We start from the raw sequence: 17,500 nt of genomic DNA on the forward strand, positions 1-17,500 counted from the left end.
AGTGCAATAAATGCTGCCATTGTTTGTTTCCCTGCCTGTACTACTGTTTCCAATGTGCCACTTTATGGAGAGTGAATAAATAATTAGCATCTATTTAGGCGCCTATTTCTGAAAGAGTCAGCACAGTTGAACTGTAATTTCATACTAAATTGCCTCCATCTTTGAGATGCAGTAATGGGGCGGGTGCATTTATCGCTCAGACTCCTCCGCAAGTGAATGTTTGTGCAGATAATGAGGACATTCGTTTCAGCTGTTCTATCAACACTATTATACAAGCAAATACATTCACATAGTTAGGCTTCATTTAATAGCTGGTATGTAATTGAAACGGCATCATTAGATGTGCACTGTCGCAGTCGTTTGAGTAAAACTTTGAAAGGTTTTTTTTTTCTCAGTCTCTTGAGGTACTTTAAAAGTCAAGCAGAAAATGTCCTATTAACCTACTAATTGATTAGTAATTATTAGTAATGAGGGATTAGTTATGCATTTATGATTGTGCATGCTAAATACTACCACCATAACCCATATGTCCACCCATAGCATACATGCTGTATGAATATGCAGATTGGGGATCGAGAATACAAGGATACAAGGATACAAGGAAGTTTATTGTCACATGCATATAGTTACTGGATGTAAGAAATGCAGTGAAATTATGTCTGGTGTCAGCCTATTTGTGCATTTATGGGGGTAAAAGTGCAGTAGAAGAGAGGTTTAGTAGATTAAGTGGCAAGGGCTGCATAAGAAAGGTGGGGGAGGATTGGGATTGAGGGGGGCACCAACAAGGAGCACCCAAGAGCAACAGGGGCAAGGAAAAACTCCCTTACTAAGGAAGAAACCTTTGGCAGATCCACGGCTCAAGGGGCTAACCCAACTGCCAGGGGTCTTGGTGTGTGTGTTGGCGGGTTGACAAGGGAGATGGGATAGTGTGCTGTGTATGTGGGGAGAGGGCAGTGTGCAACATGTGTGTTGGAGAAGCTTCCTCATGAGACAATGTGCTGTGTATTGGGGGGCAGTGTGCTGTAAGTATGTTGGGGATGTGTGTTGGAGACTTTCTGATGAATACATTACTCATATTAGTATGTGAGTAAATCAAATGCGAAGAGTACAAGTGTAAAGCACTGGCAAGTCTCTGCTAGGTGAAGAAGCGAGTGGAGTGTTTTTACCAGCCAGTCTTCTCATGAGGTACTGCTGCCACGCCTGCCTGTAGCCTTAATGTGTCAGTGTGATTTATAATCAAAGAGTTTGGTAAGTTGGTACATTAGGTAAGCAGTCAACTCAGGTAAATGTTCATTTACAGGGAGCTGACATGCCGATACACACATGAATAATTTGCAATCGCTCTCTGTAGTTGCTGATTGGGAATGTACTATGTTGCCTCGTCTCTCTCTCTCTCTCTCTCTCTCTCTCTCTTTCTTTCTCTCTCACTCTCGCTCTCTCTCTCTCACTATAAATATATACAGTATATGTATATACAGTATATATACACTATACTGTTATTTTTGCAATGAGATCAGATGCACCATAGACATTTTGTGGTGATTGCTGTCTGCACGGACATCAGAGACTTTGTCAGGGCTGCAGCCGTGGTTGTTAGTCACAGTCTCTGCAGTGTCTGTCGCTCACGATAATCAACACCCAATCTGTTGCCTGGCTGCGGCATAATCGGCCGTGAAGACCAGCTTGACCCCACTGCTGTCATCACCATTATCACCACCGCTAATAGAAAAGCCTTGAACGCCACAAGCGCGTGGCAAAAGAACTGCCTCATTCCACATTCCGCATTCCACTTCACCTATGTGGTTCTGCATCGTTTGAGCAGACTATTCCTTTCAAAAGGAATGGCTCTTCCTTTTTGTGTATAATGTAAAATAAAAAATACATGTAAACAAGTATTATGGGTTTGTAAATGTGAATGTATCTACAGTAGACTGGTGACTGGAATGGAATGCAAAGGCTGTGTAATAAAAGCAGTAATCATCAGGATGGAGGAGTGGTTCAAGTGATTGATTCGATTCATGGAAGCATCATAAAAGCCTGTCAATTATTCATCCAGATGGAGGCCCCCTGCCTGCTGCCACGTGCCTTATCTGTGATAAGGCACATGCTAAGCCGTACCCACAGATCCGCATTCCCCAACTCTGTGGTTGGTCCCATCACAGAGGAATGCTGTCCTGACTGTGCTCCGGCCCTCTTCGGTAGCTCTACAAATCAGACAAGCCTTCCTCCTGTGGGGTGCATGTGTAGAAACGAGCAATAGATTTCTTTTACGGATTTTAAGCGTACTTGTACTTAAGTATGGCTTACAGTCTGCTCACATTAAGTGTATTTCTGTGTGTGTGTGTGTTAGAAAGAGAGCGTGTGGCATCCAAGCAGTCTACCCAACCACCCATGTGATCCGATGAGCGTATGAGTCTTTTTTCCCCTCATCCAGCACAGTAAGGTGCAGAACAAGGGGGGGGGGGTTCCCAGGGTCAGGAAGCAGAGCATCTCAGGAGAGTCTAATGAGCAGAGCGCTGAGATCAAGCCACAGCATAAGGGGCCCGTCACTGGGGATCTCACCTGCTGCCCCTGATGGCACAGCCACCCACAGTTCAAAGGCATCAGATGTCAGTCCGTTTTATACCCAACACCACCGCTATGGCACGCGGCACGGCAGTAGTGCTTTTTAGAGGTGCAGTGGAGCTTTACTATGTGGAGTTCACATCCACCTATTGATTAATGCAGTGATTCCATACCTGTGGAATATCTCCCCGCTTGGCCTTGGTCTCGGCCTTGGTTTTGACAGATTGACTTGTACATTTTATTTATGACCTTTGGATTTGATTTAAATATATATATATCACATACCGTAGGTTATTTTTTATCTCTAATAAATCAAGTGGCTGAATGAAAACCCAGTAGCTTCCCATATGCAGTATCACGCATTCATATATTCAGTTCATTCATTCCTCTCTACTGGCTTTCCTTTTGTCTTCTTCAGATATATTTATTTGTTTGTTATTTTGCTTTGTTTATTCATTCATTCATTCATTTATTCATTTGGCAGTTATCACCCTCTCAGAGTTTTTTCATCCTTGGATAGATGTTTCTGTTCTCTCTCTTTGTGTGTGTGTGTGTGTGTGTGTGTGTGTGTGTGTGTGTGTGACTGTGTGAGAGAGAGGCAGAGAGAGAGTGCACAATAAAGATAGACCGAGCGAGCTCTTTTTGTGGTGGCATGACTGGATGGTTTACCTTTGTGTCCTCGCAGCACAGGCATTTATTGATCAGACTGGAATAGATTGGCCTGGCCAGCTCAGGGCATCCGTTGTGTTTGTGTCTGTCTCTGTCTCTCTGTTCCGCCTGGTCTCCGCAAGACGGAGGAGGAGAGCCGGAGTGGACAGGAGGCCCCTCATGCTGTCAGTCAAGCGACTGTATGTGTGAGCCATGTGTGTGTCCCTCTTCTCCCCAGACAGAGACGGGTGGCGTGTCCCAGCGCGGGTGAGAGAGTCTCTGAGTGCCACACATGCCACCTGGTGTCAGTACCGGCAGAATGTCAATACTAATTATGTGCTGCAGTGAGAACGTCCTTTTATCTCTTGCTTTCCTTTCCTTCTCTGATGGTTGGGGATTGTGTGAAGGGCTCAGCGGTACTCACCACCTGCTAATCATTTAGCCTGCTCACTGCACACTATCTAGATAGAGAGAAGAGTCTAGTCTTAGCCATGGTCATGATTGGCAGGTTTCTGGCCTCAATGAAAGAGGCATAGCAAAGTTGGCAGTGAGAAAAGCAAGCTAACTTACTGACTGATTTGTTTTGTTGATTATGATATTTGGTACATTGAGTGGTGTAAAAGCTGTGCATTTTTAAAATAAAAGTTTTGAAGGGTTTCTGATCTGGAGCTAGTACATAGTAGATATCCTGACTTACTAGTGGGAACAGCAGGTGTGTTAGCCCATCTTTCACATGACTGTCTGTGTGGCATTCCAATTAATTTGAGGGTGTCATAAAAGCAACATTCTTTAAAACAGTTAATGCTACTGCTGTAAGATGATTTTATGTTTAATACCTGAACTAATACAGCCAATCTCTTGCTGTGTGTGTGTGTGTGTGTGTGTGTGTGTGTGTGTGTGTGTGTGTGTGTGTGTGTGTGTGTGTGTGTGTGTGTGTGTGTGTGTGTGTGTGTGTGTGTCCGTGCGTATTTCACAGACGAGTGCCGTGCTGTGCTCCGGAGGCTGTGCTCTGCTGGCGGTCAGCTCCCTGCTGGCCATCATCACCATCTTCCTGCCCAGCGGGACGTGTGAAAGGAGGGTCTGCACACTGGCCGGATACATGCAGATGGCCGCAGGTCAGTCCATTTCCCTCCCATTAGCCAAATGCTCCCTCTGGGCCAATATATTACTACACGGCAGGCCGCCACCCTGCCGGCCCCTCGGTCCGATTACCACACAAACGTCCACAGTGCTGAGTCAAACACTCTTATCGCTGGACTACCAGACCACAGGAGACACAGGGATGGGCACGTCTCACCCATGGGTCAAATGCAGGACACAAGCATGAGGAAAACAGAATGCGTCCAATACACTGACTCACAACATACTTAAAATATATGACTTACACAGGGCTTAAAGTTAATAGGCACTGTGCCTGATGTCAGGCATGGACTGGGCCGTTTAAGATTTGAAAATGGGCAATGACATTTTCAAAAAGGTCTGATGACTTCAGGCCCAGAGTTTTTTTATTTTTTTATTTAAACCCTGCTTACAACACACTTACAGAATATACTGACTCACAGCATACTTAAATATATTGACATACTAAATACTTACAATACATTGACTTTCATCTCAAGTTTAATGGTACAGTGTTTAAGCCATTAGGTGCTCATGAAGCAAGTCAAGATCAGACAAAGGTATGCATGAATACATGAGAGTGGTGGTGGCTGCTTTTATGACCATGTGGCCATGCCAGTTCTGGCAGTAGAGCTAGCAAGGTGAAGGATGTGGCTCGAACAGGGTAACAGGCCATCATTTTCACAGTACTACTCCCCTGCTATATGCCGGGACTGTTATCTCGCAAGAATTAATGTGACTCAGTAATGTCGCTCCAGGTGTGTAATGTTCCTACTCCTGTTCTATTGTATGGCCCCTCATTGTCTCCATCCCTCAGATGTAGTTACCTGCACCAGAGGCACCAGTGTGTGTACATGAGGTCTACGCATGGGGGTATGTGTGTAGGTGTAATGCTGGTGATTGGCTACAGGCTGTTCATTGATTATAGCCCTGTGTGAGGGATGAGATTATAGCCTACTCAGGACACCTACTCACCACACCCGTTCTGTCATGAGCATTCCTCAGTGCCATCTGTAAGAGGCTAACACACATGCTACTGTGACCTACACATGTGCAGAATGCTCCTGAAAGTCCAAATCTTGTTGGGCTGATTTCCTTTACATGGATTAAAGCCAATCCTAAACTAAAAGAGCTTTAGTCAAAGGAGATGTTTATTGAAGTTCTCTTTCAGTCTAGGAGGAGGTTTAGTCTGTGTACAGGAGACCAGCACCAACCTCTCAGTATTGTCTGTAGCATCCACATCAGTGGTGTAATGTGCAGTATTTCAAGAGAAAACAATTCTATCTGAAATTGTATTCTATCTGAAAACACTTTACCACTACACACACACACACACACACACAATAAGCAGAAGTGGTTGCTCTCGAGTGTCGGTTGCTAGGAGACGAGTGGAACTGGAGTGTTGTGATGGTGTGGCGAGGGCACTCAGGGATTTAGTGCCCGCAGTAAAAAGACAATTACAGCCCCTTAACATAGGTCATTGGTTGAGGGTGTGTGTGTGTGCGCGTGGGTGATGGGGTGGTGGTGATGTGTGTGTGGGGGGGTGTTGGCGCGTGGCTTATCGAGGGCGTCCTTTCATTCAACAAGGCGCCATAAACAAAACATGATGGCTCATTGTGTGCTTCAGCCACCTTCCACATATACACAACCATGTAAATTAACCACATTTCTGAATGCAGATTTCCTTTGGAGTTCATCGTTCTGACTGTGTGTGATGATTCGTATGCGTTCATATGTAGAACCGTCTGTCAACATGGCAAATGTGTTTTATGTTTGATGTTGTCTCTGTGTAAAGCACCTTTCAAAAACACTGTCAGTCTACGTGGCATAACAATGAGGGCTTAGATTTTAATGGACTTCATGGAGCACTCTCTCTCTCTCTCTCTCTCTCTCTACACATTTATTATTCTGTGGTTGTACGTCTCTCACTGCGGAGAATTGCTTCGCCCGATAGATGTGTCTTCCTGTTCTAATTAGAAAGTAATGATACTGTCATTAAAATTATTACAGTAAGGGCTTGCATGTGCTCGCGCATCTATGCCAAGCACGACCACAAATTGCACCACCAACGTGATCATTGCTGACAACGTCGAGGAGAGATCAGTTCTATGAAAAAATACCAGTGTGGGGGACCTCATGTGTTGGGCCCCATGTGATCTTCATGTCCTACCAATCTGGAACCTTAGGAACGCCAATATCGAGAGAACAAGAACACAAATAGCTCTCTGATGATTCTTAAACATTGGGAAGCTTCATGTAGCACGTTGGAATTAATTGCTCTTTGTGGTGTTGAATTAGGTATTTCCTGCTGATACACGCTTGAAGCAGCAGCAAAAAAAAAAAAATCAGATATTCTGATTACTGATGAGAAAAGATTATGTTTAACAATTAAACACATCTTTTCTTATCATCCTTTCTTTCTCCCAAGTAAGCATCACCCCCACACACACACACACACACACACACACACACACACACAACACACACACAGACTCACATAGCCCACCCTGCGCATCTTCATGAGATTCCCGAGCAGCAACAGAGTGTCGTTTAACACACTGTGATTAGTGGCTAATGAGTACGACTGTACGTTACATCTGCATGGAGCAAGCAGCCAGGGAGTTGAGGCCGCGCTTGGTTCGGCTAATTGCCTGTTTTTAACATGCTGCCGACGTCTCGGTGAGCTTGGGCTGGGCTCGGCGGTGCTCTCCTCACCACTGCTGCGTTTTTGGAAGGAGAAGAATCAGATGTGTGTCGTGCCGTTGTGAGCTTGGCCTGAAAAAGAAACCAGACCAGCTGGCTGGCTCTCTGTAATAATACAGTCTATTGTTTTGTTTTCTGTGTGGAGTCACTGTACAAAAACAATATTAGCTTCAAAACATGTCAGGGTTTTTTTTTACATCATTGGCTGCCCAGGTGCACATTGGGGATTTGAGGCTAGAATGAAATGAGCTCATTGAGGGCACATCTGAACACTGTCTGTTTACTTATTAGCTTGTTTCTCTTCATGAAAGGCTCTCTTATGCACTGATATGAAACACACTGATAAAGCTTGTGTGAGAACAGTGACAGTATTACAGGGAGGAGATGATAGCATGTCTTTGTAGATATCTCTCACATGGTGACTAAAGTGGATAATGGCAATCAGTCCCGTTATTCTCCACCAATAATGAGCAGAGTCTTTCTAGACGAGTGAGTGCGAGTTGTGTGTTCGCTTTACAGACATAACCATCTTGTCAGATAGTTGAACAGTGAGCGGGAGAAATTGTCCTTCACTGAAATGGAGGAACATTCCTCCAGTAAATCATTCCAAATGAACACATTATTCAGCTCCTCTACAGAAAACGTAAACTCTAGATGTCATGTCAGGTTGTGATAGATGTCTCATGTCTCAGACTTTCAGTTGTGTTATGAGTTTTTTAACAGCTTGTGTCTTCATTTTTTTTGTGCAGTCAGTGGAGCATCCATCATTATTGTCTCTCTCCAGTCACCCCAAATAAGTGTCTCCAGGTAGACGAGTGCTCTCCCTGACCTAGTATCTCTCTCAGACGGCCCCGGGTGTTAAGGTGTAATTATGTTTGCTTTGTTTGTGTGTGGAGGCTTAGCTGCTCTCCAACAAGACCAGTGTCTTGCTGATTGGTGGTGTGTTGACCAAGAGGCCCTTCTGGTGCTCCTCTTTACCTGGTTCCTGCCTGGTCAACACAGGGCTCCAAGAGGGTAACACCCAGGATGATTATGGGCCGGGCACTTCAGAAGCAGCTGCTACCCACCGTTTACAGTCATCTGTGCAGAGTTTAGACTCTTTTACATGGACTGGGATAGAATTGGCAAAGGAAGAGAGGCAAGGAAATGGCAAGGAAAGAGAGAGGGGGAGTGAGAAATAGAGAGTGAGAAGGAGAGAGAGAGAAAGACAGAAAGATAAAAAGAAAGACAGGATGATAGTTGCCGAGTATGTCATGTGGCCTCCCGTATCCATGAATCTTTTAGCATGAGAAGGGAGGAAGCATTTTATAAGCAAGGCATTACAATTTCTCTTTTTCTGTGCCCTGAATGTATATTTTATTGCATGCTATTTTTTCCTCTCTGCAACCAAGCCAAGGATGGCTGTTTCTGTTGAGTGTATTTGTAGGCTACGCACACGCACGCACAGACACACAGACACACAGACACACACACACACACACACACACACAGACACACACACACACACACACACACACACACAAAAGGCAACTCCGAAGCATTCACTTTTAATCTACTGATGTCTTTGCTATTTTTTTCCTCCTGGCATGCAAAAGTGGTTCAGCAGTTGTCCTGGAAACCCACTCTGCTTCCGGGCTTTTGTTTTGCCCCGTTTTCTCCTTCAATAGGTGAGGTGCATCTCTAAAGCCATAATCACTTGAGACTTAGGACTTTGAACTCCCTAACAGATTCCTCAAATGCTATCTTGTTGAGCTGCCTTAATCGATTCAAGCCCCCGTCACACACCCCCACCCCCACTCAAGAGGATAATAGCCTTTGTGAGGAAGCTGTAAAAATATTTGTGTCCGTTGAAAGATGTTGTTAAAACCTTGTACTGTGGCATGCTTCCAGCAGTCAATAACAAATGGTCACAAAATGAAACCTGGAAGTTGATGAATCAAAGAGTCAGAACAGACCCAGCTGCGCTCCCATTAACGGTTGTAAAAGGTTTGACAAAGAAGTTGCAATTTGGCCATGGGGAACTTTTTTTTGGACGTCTGCTTTTATTTTGAAAGCTCCGGCTCTGATTGTATTCCTCCAAGTGCCAGTGCATTGGTTTGCTGCACTCACCCACTCTGTTCTGGTCTATGTTATCTGCGTTTGTTTGCTAAAGGCCACTCGCAAATCAGCCAATAAGCAGTCTTAGTATCAAAAGAAGATGAAAGGCCTTTTAAGCAGGCACAGTCAGTTAAAGTTGAACATCTTGGAGCGGTTGAACCCAAAACTCTTATGAAATATTAATCAAGCATAATCAGAGAAAAAAAATCCATTTGGAGCGCTAAATCTCAATTCTTCCGCTCAAAGCGCCTTACCTGATCTCCGTTTACCAACAGCAGTAATGCCAAAAGCTGCATCAGTGTTTTTCACCTGCTCTGTGAAATAATCTTTATCTCCCTCTCTCTCTCTCTCTCTCTCTCTCTCTCTCTCTCTCTCCTCTCTCTCTCTATTGTTGTGCACCCTGCCTCATTCTCCTATTTCCTTCAGTTTATTTTTTTGTATATCTCCTTCCCCCCTCTCTCTCCGTCTTCCGTGGCGTGCTGCCGGTGATTCTGCTGAGGAGGCACTGGCTGCGCCCGCTGCGTCTGTCTCTCTCCCTCCGGGTGCCTCAGCTATGCAGATGCCCTCAGACACATGAATGTATAAAAATATGAGGCGAGATGAAAAGTTCTGTTTTATCACCATTGCTGCTCTCGCTGCGGGCCTGGGGGGGTAGTTGGGGGGGGGGAGGAGTGGAACGGGGACGGATTTAACAATGCTATCCCCCCAGAGTCCCGAACGAGGGGATACCTGCGCCTCTGCTGGCATAATTACCTGTTTCCTAATCAGCTCATCCCTTTGCTAGCATCAGGCGCTAACGTTGGCCCTTTCATCCGCCTCAGACTCTTGGGAGGGTGAAGAGGGGACGAGACTAAGAGCACCTTAAGCCAGAGATGAGAGGCTCGGCTCATTAGGGGCCCTTTTGGACGGACGGCTGCGCTGATGAATATGGCATAATCCACCACTCCTGCTGAGGCTGAATGCTGCGAGAGAATGAGAGAGAGAGAACTCCCTGCTTTGAGCACTTTCATCTCTCTCGCTCTTTCTTTTTTCTTATAGTGCCCAAGGAGATAGCTAGATATATACTTGTCTATGCTGCTGCAGAATAGGAGTGTGTTCTTCTGTTTCTCCCACCCAGGTGTGTGTGTGTGTGTGTGTGGAGGTTGCACTTTATTTTCTCACTAGTAGGACAGGCAGCGGCAGAGTCTCGGAGACTCTTGTGAATCTCTCTGAGACGGAGACACTTTTTATTAGTACATGAGAAGTGCACCTCCAAAGGTGGCAAGAGCGCATGAGTTGGGAGTAGTAGTGGAGTGCACTAGAGACCAGCGGAGGGGTTCAAATGAAGCGGTGCCTCACAGCTAAAATCATTCAAACCGCCTTGCACATCTTCAGTGGGGTCATTTGTGTCAGAGTAGTTTTCCTTTCATGTTCCTGTGCTTTGTACGGATGAAGGGGGATGTGCAATGAGCTTTAAAGTGAGACTGTCTGTTTGTATATGTACTCCAGTCAGTTTGTGTGTTTGTGTGTGCCTGTCTGTTTGTATATGTACTCATGTGTGTGTGTGTGTGTGTGTGTGTGTGTGTGTGTGTGTGTGTGTGTGTGTGTGTGTGTGAGAGAGGAGAGAGTGTGTGTGTGTTTGCATGCACAGTTTTTGCCACCATGGTGAAACTGTCACTCTGTTAGAGCTCTATGCTTAGAGCAGCATTAGTGTCTCTCTTTGATGGTAATGTCAGCAGTCATATCCCACATCTCACTCAAGCCTGCAGATCCCTGGCAGCCCCAGACTGGAGTCTCTCTCTGCATCCTCTCCTCTCCTCTCCTCCTCTCCTCTCCCTCTGCTCCTCCTCTCCGCTCCTCTCCTCTCCTCTCCTCTCCTCTCCTCTCCTCTTCTCTCCTCTCCTCTCCTCTCCCGTTCCTCTCCTCTCCTCTCCTCTCCTCTCCTCCTCTCCTCCTCTCCTCTCCTCTCCTCCCTCTCTCCCTCCCTCCTCCCCTCCTCTCCTCCCTCTCCTCCTGCTCCTCTCCTCTCCTCTCCCTCCCCCTCTCCCTCCTCCCCTCTCCTCTCCTCTCCCCCCTCTCCTCTCCCTCTCCTCTCCTCCTCCTCTCCTCCCCTCTCCTCTCCTCTCCTCTCCTCCCCTCTCCTCTGCTCTCCTCTCCTCTGCTCTCCTCTCCTCTCTCCTCCATTACCACCTTTGATGGTAATGTCAGCAGTCATATCCCATTATCTCCCCCTGCTCCCTCTCCCCCCAGACTCCTCTCCTCTCCTCTCCTCCCCTCTCCTCTCCTCTCCTCTCCTCTCCCCTCCTCCTCTGCTCTCTCCTCTCCTCCCTCTCCTTCTCTCCTCTGCCTCCTCCCCTCCCTTCCTCTCCTCTCCTCCCTCTCCGTTCCTCTCCTCTCTCTCCCTCTCCTCTTCTCTGTTCTCCTCCTCTCCTCTCCTCTCCTCTCCTCTTCTTCTCTCTCTCCTCTCCTCTCCTCCTCTGCATCCTCTGTTCTCCTCTCCTCCCCTCTCCTCTCCTCTGCTCTCCTCTCCTCTCCTCTCCTCCGCTCTCCTCCTCCTCTCTCCTCCCCTCTCCTCTGCTCTCCTCTGCTCTCCTCTCCTCTCCTCTCCTCTCCTCTCCTCTGCTCTCCTCTCCGCTCCTCTCGCTCCTCTCCTCTCCTCTCCTCTCCTCTCCTCTCCTCTCCTCCCTTTACTGGCTCTGGCTACATACTGTGCACTGCATACGCATACAGAGATGCTACCTTCCCTTTTCTCATGAGATTTGATCAGAAACCACAGTCATGAAACAGCGACTTCCTACAATCTGTGTGGGAATCAGTTGGGGACCCATCAAAGGCTCATTACAATGTTATGATATGCAAGTCATGGTATAATTTGGCTGCATGAGCGTATGTGACAAGTAAGACTAGGGAGGTGTACAACATATTGTGTTTCCTTTTTAAAAATGCAGTCTGTGGTTCTAACCCAGTGAACTTTGCGTCAGAGTCATTGAATTACTCGTCCTCTGGCTATATGCACTGTGCTCTCTGCTCTGAAAAAAACTCCAGTGTTCAATTCACAGTCCTGGCTCTGACAAATGGGAGGCAATATGACTCTGACCAAGCCTCAGGGGGACAGAAGCAAGGGTCATGATTTGATTGGCTTTGATTTGGCTTGATTCAGCTGAAATATCAACAACTTTTCACCAGAATCGTGGACTAAACTCCCCCGCCCACACACACACGCGCACACACCTACACACACACACTGCACGCGATAGCGCTACGCGCACGCCACTGCGCCACGCCCCACACACCTACACACACACACACACACGCACACACACACACACACGCACACACACGCAACACACACACACACACACACACACAAACACACAAAACACACACACACACACACACACACACACACACACACACACACACACACACACACACACACTTTCATCCAGTAGGAGAGCTGTCCATATAACTTCAAATGAGAGCAGAACCCGAAGAAACAGAAGACCATCATTTTGCCAAAATGCCATTACACTGTGCTAAGATGATTGTGTCTCTAGTCCTACTACCACTGCTTAGGGAATTGCTCAAAAAAATCCATATTCCATAAATTCCACATCGCTGAGTGCCAGTCAGAACTCCATTCATTCCCATGTCCATCTGTGTATTCTCCACTGTATCGCTAGACTCTGTGAGTGTGTGTTATTGTACAGATTTGGAGTCTCTATTTGTAATCCCCTGGTGTTTGATCAGCAGGCCCATCTTGCAGGACCACCTCATCTACCTCTATGCAGTAGGTAGTAATGATAAAGTTAATTGGTCTTCCAACCAATTAAATCCTGGCAGTAATTAACTGTCTGCTTCAGTGCCTCTGGGTCCATGTGTACCTCTACCACAGGAGAGACCATTCAAATGCTTTATTAAGAGAAATGGGAACATCAGCTCTAACAGAACTACGCCAACAACAGGAAAACAGTTTGATTTAGCAGACACTCCTTTTCACCGGTCTGCTTCATTCTATACTTGTGGTGGTGATTAGGTGGTGGTTCTGCTTGGCTCAGAGACATTGCAGATGTTCATGCAAGCCATTTTGATCTCCTGTGTACATATGCTCAATTATTTGATCAACTACAATTCCATTTTTTTTTTTACATAAATTACTCTCTTACCTTTTAATCATTTGCCAAATCAGTGTTCAGTACTATGATTAGCTGAAATTGTACGTACTGTACACTGTAAGAGAGCAGGGAATGACTTTAAGCTTCAGTATGGGCTAAATCTGTACTCACTGGACCTAGGTGCAGTACTAGGACTAAGATCAGTTCAAACTGTTCAGTACAGAGGAGATCTGTTGTGTGTGTGTGTGTGTGTGTGTGTGTGTGTGTGTGTGTGTGTGTGTGTGTGTGTGTGTGTGTGTGTGTGTGTGTTGTGAGGAGCGCAGGCTGACTCATGCTGTAGCTGGGCTGCTGTGTAAATAAGAGGCAGAGCTCCGTGGCGCCGTGCTGTGGGGAAATGCCCAGCACTCCTCTAAATCTTTCATGCTCAACATTAAATCAGCAGAACATTTCTGTTGCCGTTTGCTGTTGCTTTGAGGGGGTCGGATGCGTCTGCTTAGAGGATTTGCTTTTTTCATTCCTCCTCATTTGGCTTTTGTGGGTTTGTGTGCCTTCCTAAAAAAAGTTTTTTTTTTTAAGTTTATGCTGTGTTTCCATTTTTATCCTGGGTCCTTCATCCTCTCCTCCTCCTCCTCCTCCTCCTCTTCTCCACCCTGTCATTCCTCTTCCTCCTCTCCTCTCCTCTCTTCCCCTCGTCCCTGGCAGCCTCTTGACTGTAAGCCATCACAGAGTCCTAGAGTTGTGTGTCATCCATATTCTATGAGCGTCGCTGCCCTCAGCCCTACAGGCCGTTTTAATCTGCCAAGTTACAGGCCAGCCATAAAAGCTGATTGGCTGAGTGCTTCGGGTGGACTCGCCGCTTGGAAACAAGGCTCCTGAGTGTTGCCACCGCGACCCCCCCCACCCCCACCCCCCCCCCCACACACACACACACTCTGCCCAACAACCACCCCCCCAGGCCTCAGGCCTGTTACAGTGATTGGCATGGAGTTCCTGCGTGTCTGTGAAAAGAAGGCCCTGCATCGCTGTAATCTTTTAAAGTGGCTTCTTACAGGCTAATCACTAATCAGACATGACTCATCTGAGGTTGTAGTTTCTCCTTGATTGGATGTGTGCGAGTCATTCTCTTTTTATGACTCTTGGTATCTGTCTCCCTCTCTCTCTCTCTCCTCTCTCTCTCTCTCTCTCTCCCTCTTTCTCTCCCTCGTCCCTTCCTTGTCTCTCTCATCTGCCATCTTCTCATTCTCATGAACTCCTCAGAGATTTTTTATTTAATGCTTTCAGTAGTCTGTGAGTCATTGACCCACATATAACGGCACAAGTTCAAACCCAGGAATACTTTTTACATTCAAGTGGGCATATTTGGGTAAGCATACAGTGGTACAAGTCCTCGGCTAAAAGGCTGCCTCCATTTGGTGTGTGTGTGTGTGTGTGTGTGTGTGTGTGTGTGTGTGTGTGTGTCCAATTCTGCACACGTACAGAGCACTGCATCAGGCTGTCGTGGCAGGTTAGCCCTGACTGCACTCAGGACCCCCCTCTGACCGCTCCACTCTGACTGCACACACACTCTGGGCGGGTCAGTGCCCAGCACAGCACACTGCACCACCACCTCACACACACACACACACACACACACACACACACACACACACACACACACACACACACACACACACACACACACACACACACACACACACATACACACACAGGGCAAGTCAATGCCCAGCATGGCATCCTGCGCTGCCACCTCACACACACACACACATACACACACACACACACACACACACTCTAGGCAGGTCAGAGCCCTGTGTGGCAAGCTGTACCACCTCGCACTCACACACACATGGTTTCATCTGGGTGGCGTCTGGCAGGTGCTGCGGTGGTGGCATGATGGATGGCTTGTGTGCCCAGGGGGTGGTGTGGCGTCGGGTGCTGTGTGGGGACATATCTGCATTAGGTAAATGGATGTGCTCCCAGGGGCTAAGTGAATTAAAAATGCTGGGGTCCCCAGGCAGACGTAGGGGGTGAACGCCTAGAAGGCTCCTCGCAGGGTGATGAGCCAGTGATGTGTGATTAGTCGGCCTGCTCGTCAGATGGACGCCAGGCACACCTCTGCCACAGGTGAGAGGAGACCCTCTAACTTCAGAACTTCAGCTATCGGTGTCCTTTGTGTCATTACTAATGCCATTGCTCATAATTAATTAAGTATTTAAAATCAAACGGAAACCTTTAATTATCAGAGTGTGACACAAAATGGGTTCTTACGTGACTCTAATCCTGTTCCAAGTCTCGCTATGTTCCACTGTACTTCAAGATAAAATATTGTTCTGAGCCATACGTATATTACTGTATAAAGTGACGTTTCATTTTGAAGTGTCTATTTCATTGTGTTGGTTGGTTTCATTTTGTTGGTTATGTTATGCTGGTAATATGTGGAATGTGGAATGTGTATGGTTTTCTGGAGGTGGAAGTTTCCGAAGATTTTTCTTATTTCTTTTGGTTTGAGTTCATCTTCGTCAGTTAAATGACGCCTCTACTCCATGGTCCATTATGCTTTCAATACGGACTGAAGCACATTTCAGTCTGTGCCCTCTGTCAGTGCATCTATTAACCTACAATTATAATCTGTCTCAGGTTTTGACACTGATGTGTGTGGGTCACAGAGTCAGCTGTCGAGATCTTATTGCCGTCAATAGAGTTTCCTCAAGGTTTCATCAGAGACAGTGGACACAAGTTTTATAAGAACAAGTACTACTGTTTCAGTCATTATTCAAAGGTTAGACATGATTTCATGCTGAAAGATTGTCTTCTCTGTGTTAGGAACGTTTCCTTCATGGTTCCTATGAGTCCACCCTGGAGATTGTTTATCCCTTCTCAATAAGCCAGTTCATATTTTTTGCTGTTGCAATCACTCCCAGTTCCGTGGCAAGAATCTGCAGCTTCTTTTTGATCTCTGGGGATGAATAATGCCTTTGGAGAAGACAGGCTCGTTAGATCACTTTGCGATGAGAAATGAGCTAGCATAGACCTCTCTGAAACATTTGTTATGGTAATATAATAGTTAGGAAAGTTGTACTTCACATTTGGTAACAGCTTATTTTTTTCAGTATGATTGCTTTCATTCTGCGCTAAGCGTAGGCTGATCTTCACTGTGATATAATAATAAAAACAAGAGCACAACGCAGTTGTACACCATGTCTTTGTTGTTGCATCATAGTCTCTCTCTTGTGAGTAGTCTTTGAACAATGCTTTGGTTCCATGGCAAACTTTATGAATTAATTTGAATATTATTTGTTTTACAAAACAGATGTTGAAATAACATTTCTGGGGGAATTTGATAGCCATGATATTTTCAGCAATACTGAAAACACAAGGAAATGAACACCTCTGTTGAGGTTACGGAAGGTTTGAAAGATGCAGACTACACACTCACACACACACACACGCACACATGCACACATGCATACACTCCCTAGTGTCTGCTTTTCTGTCTGTGTCATGACAAGGGAAACATGCACAAGATCTCCTCGCAATAGAGATCTGACAAGATGGAATCAGAACTACATGCACAGAGCTACAGGCATAACTCCTCAGATGTGCATGTGTGTGTGTGAATGATTCCCTCCTGTATTCCTGTTCACCTGCTGGTAACACAGACATTTTTCTTTCCCTCTCTTATCTTCTCTCTCTCTCTCTCTGTGTCAAACACACACACACACACACACACACACACACACACACACACACACACACACACACACACACACACACACACACACGGTTGTATTTCTCTGCTTTGTTCCTGTGCCTCATAGCCCTTCTCTGGGTTCACATCAGTCCTACTCCACTCCTCAGCTCAGAGGTAGAGCAATTCATACTCCTTATGCCCCAGGAGAGTTTTTGCCAAACTTTGCCGGCGGAGAGAGACGGTTCCACCAGGCTGAGTGCTGAGCGCACGGGGAACGCTGGCTTCGGCTTCGCTCTGCGGACAAGATCTCCCTCTTACAGCGGGAGACCTCTGATCCAGCTCTCTTCCGGGAAACAGGGCAGGGATGACAAGATGGGGGGATGGGGGCAAACCACTCATGCTACTACATCTATGCCCTACTGTTACATTCTGCCTACTAGGCTATGTAACCAGAGAGGGAAGACCACACGGATTTTGGCGTATAAAAATATGTATTTATTTAAGTTAAAGGATTAACAACGTAGGTTAAAGGAGAATTCCGGTGTGATATTGACCTAAAGTGTGTTGAAACATGATACCAAGT

General features: G+C 46.2%; 1 protein-coding gene across 1 annotated transcript in view; it reads left to right on the forward strand.

Moving 5' to 3' along the window:
* The window catches only part of LOC125312264 (transmembrane protein 211), a 99,667-nt gene that overhangs the window by 21,372 nt on the left and 60,795 nt on the right, over nucleotides 1–17,500 (forward strand). The window contains exon 2 of the mRNA XM_048270717.1: nucleotides 4,190–4,328. Within this exon, the coding sequence (XP_048126674.1) occupies nucleotides 4,190–4,328 (139 nt within the window). The remainder of the gene's footprint in view (nucleotides 1–4,189; nucleotides 4,329–17,500) is intronic.

This window comes from Alosa alosa, chromosome 2, assembly GCF_017589495.1.
Source record: "Alosa alosa isolate M-15738 ecotype Scorff River chromosome 2, AALO_Geno_1.1, whole genome shotgun sequence".
In the NCBI taxonomy this organism is placed as follows: Eukaryota; Metazoa; Chordata; class Actinopteri; order Clupeiformes; family Clupeidae; genus Alosa; species Alosa alosa.